General features: G+C 38.2%; 2 protein-coding genes across 2 annotated transcripts in view; one reads left to right on the top strand and one right to left on the bottom strand.

Moving 5' to 3' along the window:
- Nucleotides 1-12,113, top strand: part of LOC105930472 (collagen and calcium-binding EGF domain-containing protein 1) — a 51,065-nt gene extending 38,952 nt beyond the window's left edge. The window contains exons 3-11 of the mRNA XM_036136481.1: nt 2,281-2,333; nt 3,544-3,678; nt 3,918-4,055; nt 5,890-6,023; nt 6,109-6,217; nt 6,424-6,563; nt 8,618-8,653; nt 9,390-9,425; nt 10,275-12,113. Of these exons, the coding sequence (XP_035992374.1) occupies nt 2,281-2,333; nt 3,544-3,678; nt 3,918-4,055; nt 5,890-6,023; nt 6,109-6,217; nt 6,424-6,563; nt 8,618-8,653; nt 9,390-9,425; nt 10,275-10,457 (964 nt within the window). The 3' untranslated portion in view covers nt 10,458-12,113. The remainder of the gene's footprint in view (nt 1-2,280; nt 2,334-3,543; nt 3,679-3,917; nt 4,056-5,889; nt 6,024-6,108; nt 6,218-6,423; nt 6,564-8,617; nt 8,654-9,389; nt 9,426-10,274) is intronic.
- Nucleotides 12,114-14,715: 2,602 nt separating this feature from the next.
- On the bottom strand, nt 14,716-18,075 carry tmed3 (transmembrane p24 trafficking protein 3). Its single transcript, XM_012868747.3, has 3 exons — nt 17,797-18,075; nt 16,714-16,959; nt 14,716-15,569 (listed from the first exon to the last, which is right to left on the bottom strand). The coding sequence occupies exons 1-3, from the start codon at nt 17,938-17,940 to the stop codon at nt 15,336-15,338; spliced, it is 624 nt and encodes a 207-aa protein (XP_012724201.1). The 5' UTR covers nt 17,941-18,075; the 3' UTR covers nt 14,716-15,335.
- Nucleotides 18,076-18,456: the final 381 nt, after the last annotated feature.

Here is an 18,456-nt window from a genome sequence, read left to right on the forward strand (position 1 = left end):
CAGGCTGCAGATTAAAGCTGCTCTCATCTGGATCTCATCAGTGTGGACCAGCCTCTGTGTTTTATAGGTTATTTTTTCAACTTGAGAGGGAGACTCAATGTGATTTAAAGTAACGTTGTATGGAGGTTGGAGGTGAATAAAAGCAACTTTCTTTCTAAAAAAGGGACTGTGAATGAGGCAGCATTTTAAATCCCCCTCTGTCTTTACCCTTAAATGTCTGTGTGACATTCATGTGTGATATTTGTGCAGTGGCCACTTTCTGAGCCACTTCCTCGCTGTTCTTTCCAGCTGTAACACCTGTAACATGTGGTGGATGGTTATGGCTTGGTTGGCTGAATGAGTGTCACTTCCAAACATCATAAACTATTTGTGGTAAAAAAAAAAAAAAACAAAGAAAGAAAATAAAACTGAGCCATCTTAGCAAAGGCAATATGTGTTTGCATCAGCTACAATATAAACCAAATAAAAGGGGAAAGTTCAAATCTTCTTCATATTATTATTATTATTATTATTATTAAAGCTGTGGTTCATAATTTCTTTTGGGCTTATGCATCATTGCAGAGAGTATTTGCACCTCTTATTTTATGTTTGCCTTGTCAACTACACTGATTAGCACATTTAGGTCTATAACAGAGTCTGCAAAACAGGGAAAGGACTATTAAGGGCTGCAAGGCCCAAGTAAGGTAATTAGGTAAGTGAGTAAGTGAACAAAAGAGCTAACTATCCAAACAAAAAAGTACACCAGCAAATAAAAGTATATAAAATTGTATATTAAAAAGCAAATAATAAGTGAATAAGAAACTACAATGTATATAAAATTGATAAAAGAACTAGATCAAGATATGTTTAAAGGTCAATAGTGCCCATTTAATTTGGAGATTTAACATCTATTATCCTTTGCGTTGCCAACTATCAATAATTAATTAATCTACTTTAGGACATCACAAATCTATAGATTTACCTTTTAATCTACAATACAAAATATGCGATTTGTCAAAAGACAGAACAATCTTTTATTCTAATGTAGTACGGTAAGAAATATGGGTTACACATATCGGACAATGATTACATTTCTGATCCTTACCAAAGAAAAATGTGTCAAGAAAAGTTTGTTCAATAAGAAAGGTAACACTTCACAACATAGAGAATCCAGCAGATGATATGTTAGATGTGAAAAGGACATGAATCATTTCATAGAAAATATTTTACTTTCCCAATGTTTCTAAGGCTGTTAGAATTGGTCCCAAACACATGTGCATAACCACAGCATTTATAGATAGATCGATAAATCAGGAAATCAAATAAACTATATTTGTAGCTTTTTGTATATTTCTGTTTTGTAGAGCACCATCATTTTTCTGACGTTAGACATAAACTAGCTGTGCTGCAGAGTGTAAACAGAGACACAACAATGTGAGCATATGGGGGTTAATCTGAAAGCAAAAGGAACACATACCACTAGTACAACAGCCATGGCTCAGTTTAAAGGTGAGTGAACTTAAAACTGGGCTTCTTAATAAATGTGCTTGGTTCCCCAGATCTTCACTGCTTCTCTGCATCTGATCTATAGGTCACTCCATCCAGCTGCACACATTCCTCTCTGTCGTCTGTTGTCCTCTGACTTCCAGATGTGAGATGTCAACACGTCCCTCTGCATTTTCCTTAACACAAGTGCAGTTGTTAACACAGCAGTTCCCTCTGTGTTTACCTTTTATCCGCCAGTTTAAAGATCTGCTTCCCAGTGGGTTTTTGGTCTGGAAAGAAGGAAGTCTTTATGCCATCACATCCGCCCTTAGCCGCCCTTTCCTTGAGGCTTGGGTGGTTTGGTTATACAGTTTTATTTATTTATTTATTTATTTATTATTATTTAAAATAATTTATTTGTCATGCTGTGACTGGTCAATCGTGAACCTAAGCTATTCACAGTTGTATTGTGCATAAATAACCACACTGTGGTTATCTGATAGGATATTTAATGTTTCATATACTGATTCGTCTTATATAGGATATTCCCTAAAGTATATTTTCTTTGATTAAGTTAGTCAAGTATCTGTCTTGTCCTGCACTGTATTTATGCTCTTGTTTACCAACTTAACTGACTTTCCAAGCAGATTTATATTTTCCATAGAGCTCACTTTGGTATTCAAGCCAGGAAAAAATAGTAGCACTTCTCAATAACAACCAATTATTTTTAATTTAATTATTTGCTTCCTGATAGTGATAGATACGTGTCTATGAAAGTGGACAAACATTTAATTTTCTTTCCTTTTTTTGATGCAGGAGGAAGTGTTGTGATGGATTCAGGTTTGTGATGGGCCAGTGCATACCTGAAAGTAGGTAAACCATACACTGATCTGTTTATAGAACAAGCAGCACAAAACACAATCTGGGGAACACATTAGCATGTAAGCAGGGAAGCAGTTTATCCTAAATCATGGCTTTAGTGCTACACTATTTTTCTTGGCATTAAAATTATCTAAAGTTTAATTTTGCAACATTTTGGAGAATTTATGTGCAGAAATAAAAAATACTGTAGCTGGCAAAAGTATTAAACACACACGCACATGCACACACACACACACACACACACACACACACACACACACACACACACACACACACACACACACACACTTCCTTTAAGTGTGTGTGTGTCCTCATAGTGAGGACCTTGCCTTTACTTTCACTGACTTCCCTTTATTTTCAGCCCTTTCTGTAGCCTAACCTTAACCATTAGCCCAGAAAAGAGTGAGGACCAAAAAAAGGTCCTCTTCTTACATCACAGTCCTCTCTTTACTAGTAAAAGGAGCAAAAAATGTTCTCACTCAGCTTAAAGTACAAGCACACACACGTTGTACACAGTTTGGCAGACTGAAAACTTCTCCCCTTTCATTGTTGAAAAATAACTAAAGCTCAGTCAGATTAGAGATCGCTATCAACAGCAATTTTCACGTTGTGTCACAGATTGTCAGTTGGACTTAGGTCTAAACTTTGACTAGGCCATTTATTCCCTTTGTCAGTGTTTAGCTTCCTTCATGGCAAGCAGAATGGTGCTCTGGTCTGCTGTAGTTATGCCAAACATATTTGCTTTATAGGCAGGCTTAATACCTTGGTTTTAAGGTACTAAGGGTCTGTGTTTGGGGTCTAAATGACTTCCAAGAAACCAAATTTATACATTTTGTAAGGATAGGAAAATTCTAGAAAACCTTTTTTCAGCCAGCTGACTGGCAATGTTCAGCGGTACAAGGGAGAGCAGCAGCTCCTGCACTTTAAGTTCTTACCATACCACAATTGCTGGTGAAATTACTTGTTATTTAAGAGTCTTTTTAAGGCATAATAGTACAAGAGCTAAGAACTTTGATCAAAACAGTTTGTGAAATTCAACCATGGTGCATTGCATTGTTTGACCATCTAGATATTTCTTCCATGAGCTACTGGAGAACTCACAGCTGGACCTTACAGGATTGATTTTTAATCTGTATGAACAGAAGTAGTTCTCAGCAGTAAGAAGTGGTCTTCTCTTATTTTCGTCCTTTTTTTCAGGTGTGGATGTATGTGCTGCATCACCCTGCGAGCAGCAGTGCACTGATAACTTTGGTCGAGTCGTCTGCACGTGTTACCCCGGTTATCGCTTCGACAGGGAAAGACACCGCACCCACAAGTCTCCCTACTGCCTGGGTCAGTGCGGTTCTGTCCTGGTTTTGCTGCATGGGAGGCGGCCTGGCTTGTGCCGTCATTACAGTTCCCTCTAATGTGTTCGCTTTGATAACATTGAAAACAAGATAACAACTCTAATTTTAGCCTCCACGGTCCGTTCAGATAAAACAATTTACCTGCTCAATGTTATTGCTTTTGAACTCAGAGTTTATTGCTTGATCTGCTCTCTTGGCCTCCATGCATGTTTAATCTGTCCACAGACATCAACGAGTGTGAGGTCTCTGGACAAAGTCTATGTGACCATGAATGTGTGAACACAGTCGGCAGCTTCCTGTGTCGCTGCCGCACCGGGTACATCCTTGCACCAGACCAGCGGTCCTGCATCCCAGTGCACAACTGTGAGTTAATGAGTTTTATCCGAAATAGGATTTTGAAACATGCTCAAGAGTATTAGTCAGCATTATGTTTATCTCTATCTAATGATATTTTTAATGTGCTCTACTTTTGATATGAGTCACCACCCAGGGTGCTAATTTGTTGGAGGCAGCATTTATCATTTGGTGAAAATAAACTTATCTTACAGCTGTGCCCTGATTGAGTTTTCTATAACTTTTTTTGCATACCCAGTCAGAGTAACTTGTTTTATTTTTATTTATTGTTTTTAGGTCTGATGTATTTCATGAATTGGGGGGAATAGAATAGACCATTAAATTGCAGAAGGAGCATAGAAACACTATTGGCTTTATCATAAATTGGGTTAACGGGAAAGCACATACCTTGGCAGTGGTGCTGCTTCTAGAGTAGCCAACCAGCTTCCTAGCTTTCACCCAGACGCTAGAGAGCACAGCCTGCTGGTAAAGCGACATCTTCACCATCCGATTCATTGCATGTGCATTGCAAATATGATGCCGAAGCTTTAGCTCTTTCACACAGTCACCTTATTAGATCCAATTTGAACAAAAATACCCTGAATCCAACACCGTCTACAATACTGAAGGGTTGCATTTCCTTCACTATAAAGTGGACGAGGAGTTCATCTAGCTATTGTTTTCTGGTGTTTGCTTGTCATTTATTTGAACAACAAACAAAAGTCAATTTAGAAAAAATGCTGGTTGTGTGTCTATAATATTGTAAAACTTACCACGGCTGGATGTAGCTCTAGTTGCCTCCGTATTCTCAAGCGAGGCACGGTAATATCTCAGCATGGATAATTTGCTGTTAATGTACCCCAACTCCTTGGAACACAATAAACACCTCGCCTATAAATTAAGAAACAGGGAAAATTACAGTTATTTATAAGAAAATCTAATTAATGTTAAATATGTTAAATTTATCTCACCTCATTGGAAGAAATCAAGTCAAAATGTTCCCACACAGGGGAACTCCTCCTCTTCCGAGCTGGCTCCATCCTCTATTCAATTCAGTTCAATTAAATTTTATTTATATAGCACCAATTCATGAAACATGTCATTTCAAGGCACTTTCCAAAATCAAATTTTATCAGATTATACAGATTGGTTCAGATTACACAGATTGAGCAAAAGATTTCCTATATAAGGGTAACCTAGTTGATTGCATCAAAGTCCCGACAAGCAGCATTCACTCCTTCTGAAGAAGCGTCCTCTTCTATCCTCTACTCAATCTCCAAACTATCTTTCCTTCTCTGACCTAAACTCTCCAAACTGCCAAAACCCTATCCAAAACCTGAACTGAAGGCAACTCTCCAACAAATACCCACATTTTGATTGAATACCGAGGCTTTTAAATGCCCGTCAAAACTCGCTGCTTATTTGAACCACTTCTCGAAGCAGTCACATGGCACAGCTTGGTAGCGGGACTTCGGACGTCATCATTTTCTGCTACTCCCCTAGATGAAGCAAACCTCGATACGCACTTTGTGGAAACGCCTCCTTGATTACTCGACATACGCTTTGAAGCCACGGCTCATCTCACAACACCACTACTTCATTTGTTTGGCATTTAATGAGTTAATGAGCCACAGAATCAGACACATCAGCGCCCAATGTATATCAAGTGTAACCTACATGGGATTTCCTGAGATAGGCGGCGTGACCAATCGACATTAAAATGTTTGCTCTTGTGGGCGTTGTTTTTAAATAGTAGGAATTGAATAACTTGCTTCATGGAACACCCTCGTTAAACAGATAGGCTTCAGAAAATGGACGATGCTACCAGGAAGGAAGTAAAGACTTTTTTTTTTTTGTCGTGCAGTGAGTTCCTCGGGAAAGTCCGACACCTTGATGAGTGCTGGTTCCTGCTCGTTCACGTGTCAAGATTTCATGAACATGAAAAGCAGCCTGTTTCAGCTCAAGCTGCGACTGGGAAGCACCCAGTCGCACAACCAGGTAAGAGACCCATCATGTTTAGAGCACTCAAACCAAAAATAACTTACATATGGAGACAGCTAATGTCTCCAAAATGTGTTTGCAGGTATCTGGTCTGGCTAACAGCAGTGACAAACCGACTCGAGCGGGAAAAAGCACTGACAGCCCCTGTCTTCCTGGATTACCTGGCCCTCCAGGAGCTCCTGGTCTCCCAGGTAAGGAAAAGGTGACTAGGATGTTTGTGACAGCTCAAACGCCACATCTGAAGAACGTTTTGTGAAAGAGACTCCAACCAGAAGAAGTATTGGTCCAAAATTGAATAAAATAATGTTCTTCAGAGATATTGGAGTTGGATTTTAATAACCACTGCTCTCCCCTTGTAGACGTCCTCAATGAAATATAATCTGTCTGTCTTCACCAGGACACCCAGGGGAACCGGGAAGCAGCGGGGAGCCAGGAGAGAAGGGTCCACCTGGTCCAAGGGGTCCACGGGGAGACATGGGGCCCATGGGACCAGAACCTGACCTCAGGCACATAAAGAGGGGCCGCAGGGGGGCAGTGGTAGGAAAAACAAAAACTCCTGTATTATAATGATTTAATTCAGAGCACTAAATGGACATTAGATCAAAATCTAAATCCAACACACCTGCATATCATGAAATTAGAGAACATGATGAGTTTATGACATAACTGTTCTTGCAAAAATACTCCAAGTCCATATTGTTTTCTGCTTCAGTTCTCATGCATTACTTCATATTTCAATAAAAGGTTTGCAACCTTTTAATGATATTGCAGCTCACAAGACCAAGTGGAAACACGTGGAAACAGACAGTGGAGTTGTTCTCCATGAGGACACATATATCAGTGATCACTAGAGGCACAATAAAAACCCTGCAGCTCTGAAAACATCTTTTTTTTTTCTGAGTTCCGATTTTTCTGAATCATTTGAAGAACTGAGAGAATTATGTTGGACAACTTATTGTTAGTGGAGAAGGATGCTGCAGCATTTCTCTGCAACATACAGCCCACTGAAGAAGGACTCAATTCCCTGTGAGCTTTTCCACATTTAGGCCCAGAGCCACAAACTTTACAGTATTTTATTGGGATTGTATGCGATGGAGCCACACTGAATACAGCATCATCAATCCATAGTTTTCAAACTAAACTATAAATAAAATTCTTAAAATTTTGACCTGCGTTTCTATTCTGCATGATTTCAACCTGAGACAGCTAAAGGAAATGTAAAAGTCGGCTAATTGACCCGTAACAGCGTTAAGCTAGTAACACCATTATGATGACCAAGGAAAACACCAGAAAGGTCAGGGTCAAAGCCAGGTTAAGTTATAAAACAATATCCAAACTCGAAATTCAAAATGGCTACCATGAATATAACAGCTGATAGATACAGAAAAAATATGTTTTTATTTTCACTTCAGATGAGTTGTACTATCAGATGTTTCCGGCTCCGTTGGTGAACATGTAATGTCAGTGTTTTAAAATTAAAAATGCAGAGAAGTATGTGATTATTAGATTATATTTCTTGAAGGTAGTTATCCTAATCACTGAACAGAGGTGCAGTGATCCGGCTTTTTCTGCCTGATACTGATTTCCAGTGATCTATCAGATTTTTTTTCTCTGAGGACTTTAGCACCTGAAAGAGGAAATAATGTCTAATTTATTATAGGTATTAGTTTACTGGCCAACAGAACATTAAATTAAATGATTATCCCTGTTTATGCATCTATCTCTAGCAGTTGTCTGATTTATATAAAACTCAAAAATGCACAACAGAGTAAATGTTTTTGGGTGAGGTATTGTTGGTCAAAAGCAACATGATGCATTTAAAGACTAGGGAAAAAGGTCAGTTTTTTCAGTATTTGACCAACCACAAACCTATCAGAGTATCTTTGTTTGATTCTGATCGCTGTCCTATTGAGTGCTGCATCTCTCTAAACAATTACAAAACCTAAAAGGTTTTTAAACTTGGACCTAAAACATGGTTGGGTTTAATCTCAATTCTCCAGCCAAGTTCTTTACAAAATGAAGCACAACATTAGCAGCCACCGGCGATCGATCCAGACTCACTGTTCTCTGCTTCAGTTTGTTCAGGGAGTTCTCAGGACTTTCTCCACTGCTCTTCTACTTTGAGGGGTTTCAGATAAACGTAAAGTTCAGTATGTTTGAAACATTAGTTTACTATAACAGTTAATCCATTGGTGTTTATCTTGTGATCAAAATGTCATATGAGCAACTCTAATGGCATCCTAAGTACAACTTGTACAATGGATTAAGATAAGATCAGAAATACATTTATTGTTCCACAATGGGTAAATTCGGACAATTACCACGACTAAAATGTTTCATATGATGCTTAAACTAACTTTTCCAATTGCATACAAGCCAATTGGTCATGAAGTTAGTACCCCTTCTCGTGTCTGTGATGCCTTCTAATCTGTGAAAAAGCAAAGGGTTCCTTTATCAGCAGGACATAGTTCCTCTCATGATTACAAAGCTTTCAGCGTCACATTTGTACCATCAGACATGGTGACAGCAATAAGCCTGAAGCCTGAAATAAGCCTGAAGACCTAATTACCATGTTCTTATCATTCTTGCAGGGACCACCTGGGGCTCCAGGAAGAGACGGATTAAAGGTTGTGAAAGTGCATCTTTGTTTTTAATCTTGTGTCAGTATTTGATTCTGCATTTATGTGTAGCTGCAGTCGCCATCTGGTGTCTGTGTTGCACTAATGCAATGCTACCACTTAACCACATCATTGACTGCATGTTCTGCACTAACTGCTCTGACACGTTGTATCCATATTACACCTAGCTGAGATTTTATTTAACATTTTGACGCCCTCTTTCACTTAAACACTGAGCACAAATTCCATTTGTTGGATAGGACAGCTTGGAAATCCTTATTTAGGACCTCATAGGTTTGTTTTGTATATAACCTCATCCTAAGAACCTAATCATTACTTGATAAACCCCAGGTCAGTTAAGCTGTATTAATTAATCTATACTGTGGTAACAGTTCTGATGGTTCTGGCAAAGAGCATAAAAAGAAGTAACTTTTAGTCCAGTTTCCATTGACTCAATTGGCTTTATGTTGATGAAATAAAATTCATTTTTTTTATGATATAATTTAAGTCTAAAGAGAGAAGTCCATAAATTGCAATGCTGTATTAAATGATCATGTTTAGCCGGTACAGGCTGGTAGGCAGCAGGGATGCATTGGTGCAGTTTGATATTCTCAACAAGTTTGAGTCACTTTGACTCTCAAATCCATGAATAAAGTGCTGCATGTGTGGTAATATAGTCTGTTTAACATGAGTTCTGTATATAGTTGGGAGAAACTGGTACATCTTTGTTGTTTCCTACCAACAGGGTGAAAGAGGAGCGCCAGGACCCAGTGGTCCACCTGTGAGTATAATCAAGTTAATTCCTTGAGTTCTGCTTGGAGGAAAGTTCTCCTCTCTCTGCATCTTTAGCGGTTTCACAATCTGGATATCAAGCATTCACTAAATATTGTCTAACCCAATCCTTTCTGTTTTTAAAGACATCTACAGACCCTTCCACTGGCATCATACTCATTTGTACTAAGATTAGTTCCAAGATTTTCCTGGCAGTTGTTTATAACATGTGCTATCACCTTAAGAAAACAAATGCTGCAGAAGTTTTTTGAAGAAAAATATTCACACAGTTTTGGTAAAAATGTCTGTCAAAATCTAGCCAGTGATGCATGATGTCCACTTTAAAGGACAGATGATTTATTGTGACTTTCTCCCAACATAAAGTCCATACTTTACCATTTTAACAGTTGCATTGTTCTTTAGTTGCTTATGTTACCAATGTTTCATATAATATTATGGAAAGATTGGCAATATGTAGTGTTCTCTTGGTCCTGGGTATTTCTGTCTGACTGTCAGCCATGTGTGTTTCAAGAAATTGTTTGTGAACATGCACACGTTGCCCAGTAGGTGGCACTATATGCAGCAACATGTAGAGTCAAAGTAACTTAAATGCAAGTCTACACTCTCATAAGAAAAGTGTCCACTGAAATGACCGCTATGTCATAGGCTTAGAAATGTGCATGAATTATTTTACAGAGAAAGATCCTTATATTACTATTTAATGTTGTGCTTTTCTTTTTTTATTTCATAATTCCTGCTACTGCCAGTTTTCTTGTCTACTTTCTGTGTGCGAGGCCTGTGACCATGAAACATGAACTGGTCACGTTAACCAGCTTCTCCGTCTTTTGTGTGAATCAAGGGACCGCCCGGCTCCTTCGACTTCCTTTTGCTAATGATGGCCGACATCCGCAACGACATCATTGAGCTACAGGAGAAGGTGTTTGGTGAGCGGAGGGGAATCTCCCTGGACAGTCCCCCTTATTCCAGCGGGGAGGAGGATTTTGTGGAATGGGCCTCTGGACAAGAAGATATCAAAACCTGACCCTTTCATTGCCTCTTTAGACTATCATTCACCCACTTGAGGCTAGCAGAACAAACACCGTGCCTACCTTTTACTTTTGTCCAAAATCAGCACATCAGCATGTCAACGTGTAGCAGCTGAACCGAATGGAGCAGCGAGTCTTTTATGAACTCTAACAATGCTTCAAACTGTAAAACTGAGAGAATCTATCTTAAGCGGCTGCCAGCGCCGTTTTGCTGCCTTTCATTGTTGTGGGTGTGAGTGAGCCCTGTGCGTGCAGGACATCATGTGAGAAATATACAACATGAGCCTTTCTGTCTGAGCCTCTGAGCTCTGCCTTTGAGCTGAACCACTTCAAACGATGGACTTTATCGTCTACATCTCTTCCTCTTTCTGTGTCCATTCATGGAAGCTCTGCTGTGCCCCTGATGGATTACTGGGGCATTGGTTAGAAAAAAGAAAAAGAGTACAACCCAGGACCTGCACTGCTGGCCTCTCCTGCACCTGTCTGCAGTGTTAAGGTTTGACCTTTGCAGCTGTTCTCTGAGGCAACCTCAGAAAATATTTCATGAGATTCATGAGCATTGTGTTGTTGTAATTGTACAATTGACAATTGGAGCTTCATTTATGATTAGTAAAACTATATAACAAGTACAAACTGCTGGCATCTTTTACTATAACAATATGAAGTGATGCTGAAATCAAATACAAACGATGGTTATTGACATTTTCACATCTAACATGACGCAATGGATGTATTTAAAGTACTCTTTTATAGTCCACGTTTATCTTAATTTGTAAACATATTGTTAATGTTAGCAAATTAGTACATTTTCTCTCCCATGCAAATAATCCAAGTCTGAGATAAAAGGAAAGATGCATGAAAATAGTATTTTTCTATTTGTCTTAAAAGCAGCTGTAAGATAAGAGCTAACCTCACATTAAACGTGTTTAAACCTGTGCTGGATTTTCAAATTGATCATGATTTTGGGAAAGAAAGCTACTCCTAGTTAGTCTCTATAATAGTAAAGAGAACTACTATACTTGCACTTAGGAAATTTAAAACAAGTGAAACTGATAGAAAATCTTTCCACCATGCATGGTTAAAAGGGTGACGAGAGGTTAAGCTCACTGTTAGAGAACTAGCACACATGTACTGTATATGGTTGATCTGTGATCCAGTCTCTCTTCCAAAGAAATTGTAAAACTTGTTAAAGTGCAAAGAATCATGAACGCTTTGAAAAAACAGGACATTTTAGTAAAAATGTATGTCTCACCCAGTAAACGGAAGTGGGTGGAGGTGTTTTAGCAGAATGATGACTCACAATATATGACGAAATCAACACAGAATTGATTCATCTGACACAAAAACAATCTTCTTCCATGGTCCTCTTGCTTCTCTAACCTAAAATCATGTGGAAAAACTGTGAGGAGAAACAGAAGAGAAAATGAGAAGGACAGACTTTGCATGAGCTCAAAAAGTTTTGCCAAAACGTCAATGATCTCTCTCTCTCTCTCTCTCTGCATGCTCCAGTCTCATGAAACCCCGTCATAGAAGAATAAGTGATGTCCTATTGGCAACAAGGGGTTGTGCAAAAGTATTGACAGCAGATGTAACAATAGGCAATCAGAGTTTGGACCTTTGTTAAAGAAAATAAAACCTGTTTGATCATTTTACTGCAATGAAACATTTCATTTAAAGCTTTTTACATTTACCTCTTTTTATGAATTTACACTCATGTGTATGTATTTATTAAATATCTAACAAACTCAATAAATTAAATTCTACAACAGTAGAACAATTATGCAAACATAGATGCTTCATGCAAATTGTTGGATCTGGAAAATCCTTCACTAATAAAACCCCAGAATGGTTCATCTTGTGCCCAAGTTTTTGAGACCACATGAACCAATGAAAGCTTTTATAGTGCCAGCTTTAAAGCAATCCTTGAAATTACAGGTCATTTACTTTGTCCCAAACGCAGCCGGGAAAGCTTTGAGAGGTAAATCAAATAGCGATAAGTTTTCCACATTTAACTTCTTATGAAGCTTTAATGCACTCAGTTCTGCCAGCAGAGGGTGCTAAGTTACTGATAAACTATTAGCAGGATTACTTGGTAAAGCTTGACTTTAACCAGTAAATTTTCACTTTAGGCTTAATCTAATTAGTTTTTCATGTATCATAATTCTAAATTAATATTTACTTTCTCAGCGCCTCAGAAAGAGTTAAATATATCAAACAATTTGCATTTAGCAGGCCTTTACACTGATATGGCAAGATGACTTTTAATTTTCCTATGCTCATAGTGGAAATCTTAGAGGTCAGAGGTCAGGGCATTTGGATATAAAGAGTCTGAAGGATAATTATTGTCCGCAAGCTGTCAGTGCGACACTGTTTAGGTTTCAACCCACTATCAAGCAACAAGTTAAGAAAGATATCAAAAATAAAACTCTCAAGAATTTGACTGATGCTCTTATCTGGTTCAGACTATGTCTAATGTTGGGTCAGGGTGCTTTTAAAGTTTTCATACTGATTAAATGTTCCAGTAATTTCTGCTAAGCTTTATCATGCGACGGAAACAAAACCAGAGCATTTTCATGTAAAGTTTGCTGATATGAATTATGCAGGTGCAGTATGTGTTCCTGTCCATTGCGTGCATGTTACAGCTTTCTCACCTGACAGCTCCGCCCCCTGCCATGCGGTCACAGCTCTCGGTACAATCCCCAGCAGGTCAACAGGGATCAGGAAAAACAACGTGAAACAATTTCAAAATTGTGTCAGTAAGAGAAAGGCAAGAGACTGAAAGAGATGATCTCATTTCCTTCACTCCTTGTCATGCAATGGGAGGCTTTCCTCTCAGTCTGTAGAGGACAGCAGAGGCAGAGTCAACCGAGTTCACGTTGCACAAAGTTCTTTAGCATCAGGATTAATACATCTGTCACAGCAATCAGAATGTAGGGAACATCATGAGACAAAAACAGTCCTGTAGTCATATAAACATTTATCTAGAGGAGTGTCTCAATAAAAAATAATGTAGTTTAGAATGTAATTCAATTATTTTATTTTATTCCAAAAGTGAAACTCTTACATTAAACAAATCCATTTTACACAAACAGATGTATTTTAGGCAATTATTTCTGTTGACATTGATTTCTATGTCTAATGAAAATTTGGTCTTTCCAAAAATAGAATCACCCCACACAACCAATACAATTGTTTTTGTTTTGTTTTTAATACAGAAATGTGATGCCATAGCTACGTTATGGACTGCACAAGCGTGAGCAAAAGCAAAAGACTGATTTAGCAATTATCAAGCAGAAGTCACTGAATCCCTCCAAAAGAGGAAAAGCCAAAAAATATAATTGCTGAAGAAGCTGGCTGCACTACATTCAAGATTTATATGGAAAGTTGAGTGGAAGGAAAAAAAGTGTGCTGGGTGACAACAGGGAAAACTTCTGCCAACATGCACAAGGGTCATGGAGATGCTGATTTTATTTTCCCTCAGGACCTGGCACCTGACCACACAGACAAAAGCACAAATACTTGGTTTACATCACTTTGCATGTTTGGCCTCCAACCTTACCTGACCAAAACCTCAGAGAATCTATGGGATATTGTTAAAGAGACATCAGAGCTAATCCAGCCCAACGATCAAGGCCACTTTTAAAGCAAAACTTGCTTAATCAACACAGGAGTGCCACAAGCTGATCACTTCTCGTCACACCACCGTGAGGGAGCCAGCATGCAGAAGGAGCCCCAGCTAAGTTCTGAGTCCATATTCTACAGTACATGGACAGATTTTTCAATTGGCCCACATTTCTGGATATTTGTTATTCAAATCAGTTTTATTTAAATTTTCACAGCACATCATGTTAAGGAGATGACATGTAAAGTCATGATGTTAAAATTTAAAAAAACTTTGATGAAACGCCGATTCACATCATGGTTTAAGTCACAGTAAAAACAGATAAACAATGTAACCAAAAACTTTCTAAATTACGTTTGTCAATTTCAGAAAATGTAAACCTTCCTTTGGTTGTACCACAATGTGTGAAGATAGGCCTTTTTTATTCAAATATTTCAGAAACAAATTTCACAGACATACAAAATGTTTAAAAGCTGCCCATTTCATAAAAAAAGAGAGAGAGAGTGTTGTAAAGTGCATCCTCTGTAGTCATCACTAGAGTAGAGACAAACATCCCAGAATATATGCTGTGGAATATCAGTAGTTCTTTTTTATTAAACCATGAAATTAAACAAATATAAAACAGAAAAACCTCCATTTAACATTTCATTTTATTAAAGACAGTTTTTGCACCTGGATTTTAATTGCAAGAAAGTTTGTATTTCCAGCTCATTTTATTGACAATATTACAGATACCAAATCATGACGGTGGGTCACTTTCTATGTTCTTCATATGACCCAAATAAAAAAAAAAAACTACTACAAATTAAACAGTTAAAACAAGACAAACATTTAAATAAAATGAATAAGCATCACTGCAAAAAAAAGAAGAACAAAACGACTAAAAGACAATGTGACATTTCTAAAGCTTGGTTCAATATTGAACTCAAATTGAGATAACGAGAGTAAAACAGTGTAAACTGATGTTTACAATCTTTCTTTGGCTTTTATCAATGTTCCACATTTTTAACAACATCTGGCTCTGACGATGAAACTTTGACAATAATAATCCTGGTTCCCTTCTGTTAAACGACAACATAATGACAGCTATATTTAAGCTACTGTGGTGATTATTTTAAGTTTTACTTGTTATGACAAAAGGTTATTCAAGTTTAAGGATGTGATGAGCAATCAGAGAGAGAAGAATCTTCAAAATGCAGTTAACAAATAACAAAAAAACATACAGTATGCCCCTGCAAGGTCAAGATGAGTACTAAGTGGTGGCCACCACAGAGCCCTTCTTCTCATTGAAGAAACTTTTCAGAAGCATCACTTGGCCCACACCGATGACGAACAACAGAAAGGTTTCGCCCATTGACCAGTACGTCACCCGCTCTAGGAGGTGTTCTGCTTTGGTGCGGTCATGAGCTTCTCTTAGCCTGTACCACGTCTGAGAGTCAGCCACCACCTTCAAGACCTCATGAATGGCAACACAGGAAGACTCCAACTGAAGATGCGACATGAAAATAATCAAAAACAAAAAGTCATTAATTTACTATTAGCAAGTAACTGTAACACTGTAACATCAAAGCAGTCTAAAGCTTTGATATCTCTTTAGCTTTACATATTCCTGCAATGTAAGAAAAGAAAATCTGGAGCCTGGCTGAAGGTAAAGATAATGATTCTTACTCTTGCAAACATCTGAGAAACTACAACAAAAATAATGTCAAAATAACTTCCAAATGTGTTATAGGTTATAGTCTCTACAAATAAAGAACCAACAAATGTGGTGTAAAAGAAAATACGATGTATTATACTGTGTTCTTTGTGTACTTCTTATCAAATCATGCTGATCAACTCTTTCAGAAAACTACAATTAATACGCATAGTCGTGTAAAAACTAGTTTCTTCCCGTATGTTGAAGTGTTTTTAGGGGTAAGGACAGCACTTTACACAAAAATGATTTAACCACTTTAATAGTACGGTTCCATCATATAAACAATGAAAGAATGTGTTTAAAATACTGCTTTAAAAATACATTGCAACAAATGTGTCTCCACCTAGTGGACTTTATCTAAACTGTCTGCTGAAGCCAATCTTATAACACTGTAACAGCATTCAGTGTTTAACGTACAATTGAACAGAATTTGTTATGCAAGTATGGCAAACTTCTAAAATATTTTATTACTGTTTCATCTGACAAACAAAAAGTAGTGCATTATTGCCAAGGAAAAGGATACAAGGGTTTTTCCTTAAAGAAAATCAAATTAAAAGTGTGGCATGCATTCAACCGCTGAACCCTTTATTGTGATACACCTAAATAGAGTCCTGTTAAAACTATTGCCTTTGGAAATATAATCAGTAAATAGAGACCGCAAATTAACACAGCAGTCATAAAAAGGAAAAAAGAGACCGAAATAATTAAGCTTCTTGACTGGCTGGCAAAGCACTGGATGGGGGAGAAGTAACCCTGCACACCTCCTTGGATATTCCATTCCTGTAGTGATACATAGTGGTGGCAGCATCATGCATGGGGGATGCGTTCTCCAAGAAATAAAAACTGATGTTCAGAAATGCTCTCCATCCCATTTGACAGAGTTTCAACTGTTTTTGCAAAGAAGAATGGGCACACAGGACTGTGTAAAGCGTACCTGAGTGAGTGCTGTGCTGCTGCTCATGTGCTCTAGAAGAGGTCGCTCATCTCCATGCCGGAAGTCCACGTACACGATTTTATGTGTGAAGGTGGAAAACTCGTTGCTGAAACAGACCTTGTAGACTCCCTTCATGGCAGTGGTGTGAGAGAAGCTGTCGTACTGCTTCTTCCTTTCATTGTACAGGACATTGTTTTGGGGATCGGTGACAAAGCAGTCCACGTCATAGTTGCCCCCAGAAATGACCTGAAAACAAATATGTAAAGTTTGTTTAAAAAAATAATAAAAAATGTCAATGTTTACGTAACTGCCAGGCCCAATTCACTAAGTCATATGCACCAGAATAGATCCTTCTTTCCATACTAAATATTTTCCCCTTCAAATTCCAACAAAAAGTTGCAACAATAACCTAAAGCAACAGTGTCTGTCCAGTCCAACTAGGCAGGCGTCTTTCATGTTCAGCTCCAAACAGCTGATTCAAATGGTTGAGTGGCCTCCTCAGGGTCATCAAGTTCTGCAGGATGACCGGTTCATTTCATTCAGGTGTGCTGAAGCAGGGAAAAATAAAACCTGCAGGACACCAGCTGTTCAAGACTTACTTGTGAATACCACCTGTAATCATTCACATTAAAAGATCACAAGAAGTTCTGCCTGCTTGGAAGTCAAATCTGAAGGAATAGTGACAGTAGTGCAATGTGAAGATGAGTGTCTTGTGAAGCCAGTTGTTTATATATATATATATATATATATATATATATATATATATATATATAAATAAAAGCACAATTCAATCCCAGAAGATTTAAGAAATGTTCAAAGCTGGGGAGATGTCAGTTTTTATACACAGAAACGTGGGTCTGAACTTTATTTATATCCAGATCTGTTACCCCAGTGCCGCTTTTTGCTAGTAACGCCACTGTAACATATGTTTGCAACACTTGACCATAATTTAAACAACGCTGATAGTTACTTATATACTTATAAAGCACAAGTTTAATTTTTATATATATATATATATATATATATATATATATATATATATATATATATATATAAAAAAAGTAAGTTCGGCAGGTAACTCACTTGGAAGTCTATGTCAAACGTCACATCTCGGTCTAACTCCTCGTAGAAGCACTGCTTGTCGTTGTCAGGGAGTTCAAACGTGAGCTCCGTCGCGAACGCCACGGCTACATGCAGCAGAAAGCAGCTCAATCCCGGCAGGAGCATGGTGGAAAAGGAAAGGAAAGTGAAATTAAAGCGAAGAGCCGCAGAAACAAAGCGCTGTTTGCAGCCGATGACAGCTGAGAAGCTCTGACGTGGCGCCACCTCGGAGAACTTCCGGCCGGTGTTTCGCCCAAATGTGCACGCCTGCCGAAATTTGCGTGCCCTGTCGCGGGAGCGCGCCTCGCTCCGTACATCCACGAGGAAAGCGGGTGAAAATATGACCGACGGGCCTACTTTTTCGGGTATTCCTAATATTAACACGTTTATTGTCAGTGACAATAAACGTGTTATTATAGTGACTCACTATACCTTTAGGAAAAACTGTGGTTATTTAGCAGATGATTTCAACGAAATTGCGAACATGATTAATCAAAAGCTTTAAATGTCTCTGCTCCGCGGTTTGTTAGGCTCATCCCCCACTTTTCTAACAGAACAACATTAAGCACTGTGTCACATCCACACCTTTTAAATGAAAGGTGTTGGGCCCCCCTTTGAAAAAAAAAAAAAAATAAAAAAAAA

Source organism: Fundulus heteroclitus, chromosome 4 (genome assembly GCF_011125445.2).
Source record: "Fundulus heteroclitus isolate FHET01 chromosome 4, MU-UCD_Fhet_4.1, whole genome shotgun sequence".
Taxonomy (NCBI): domain Eukaryota; kingdom Metazoa; phylum Chordata; class Actinopteri; order Cyprinodontiformes; family Fundulidae; genus Fundulus; species Fundulus heteroclitus.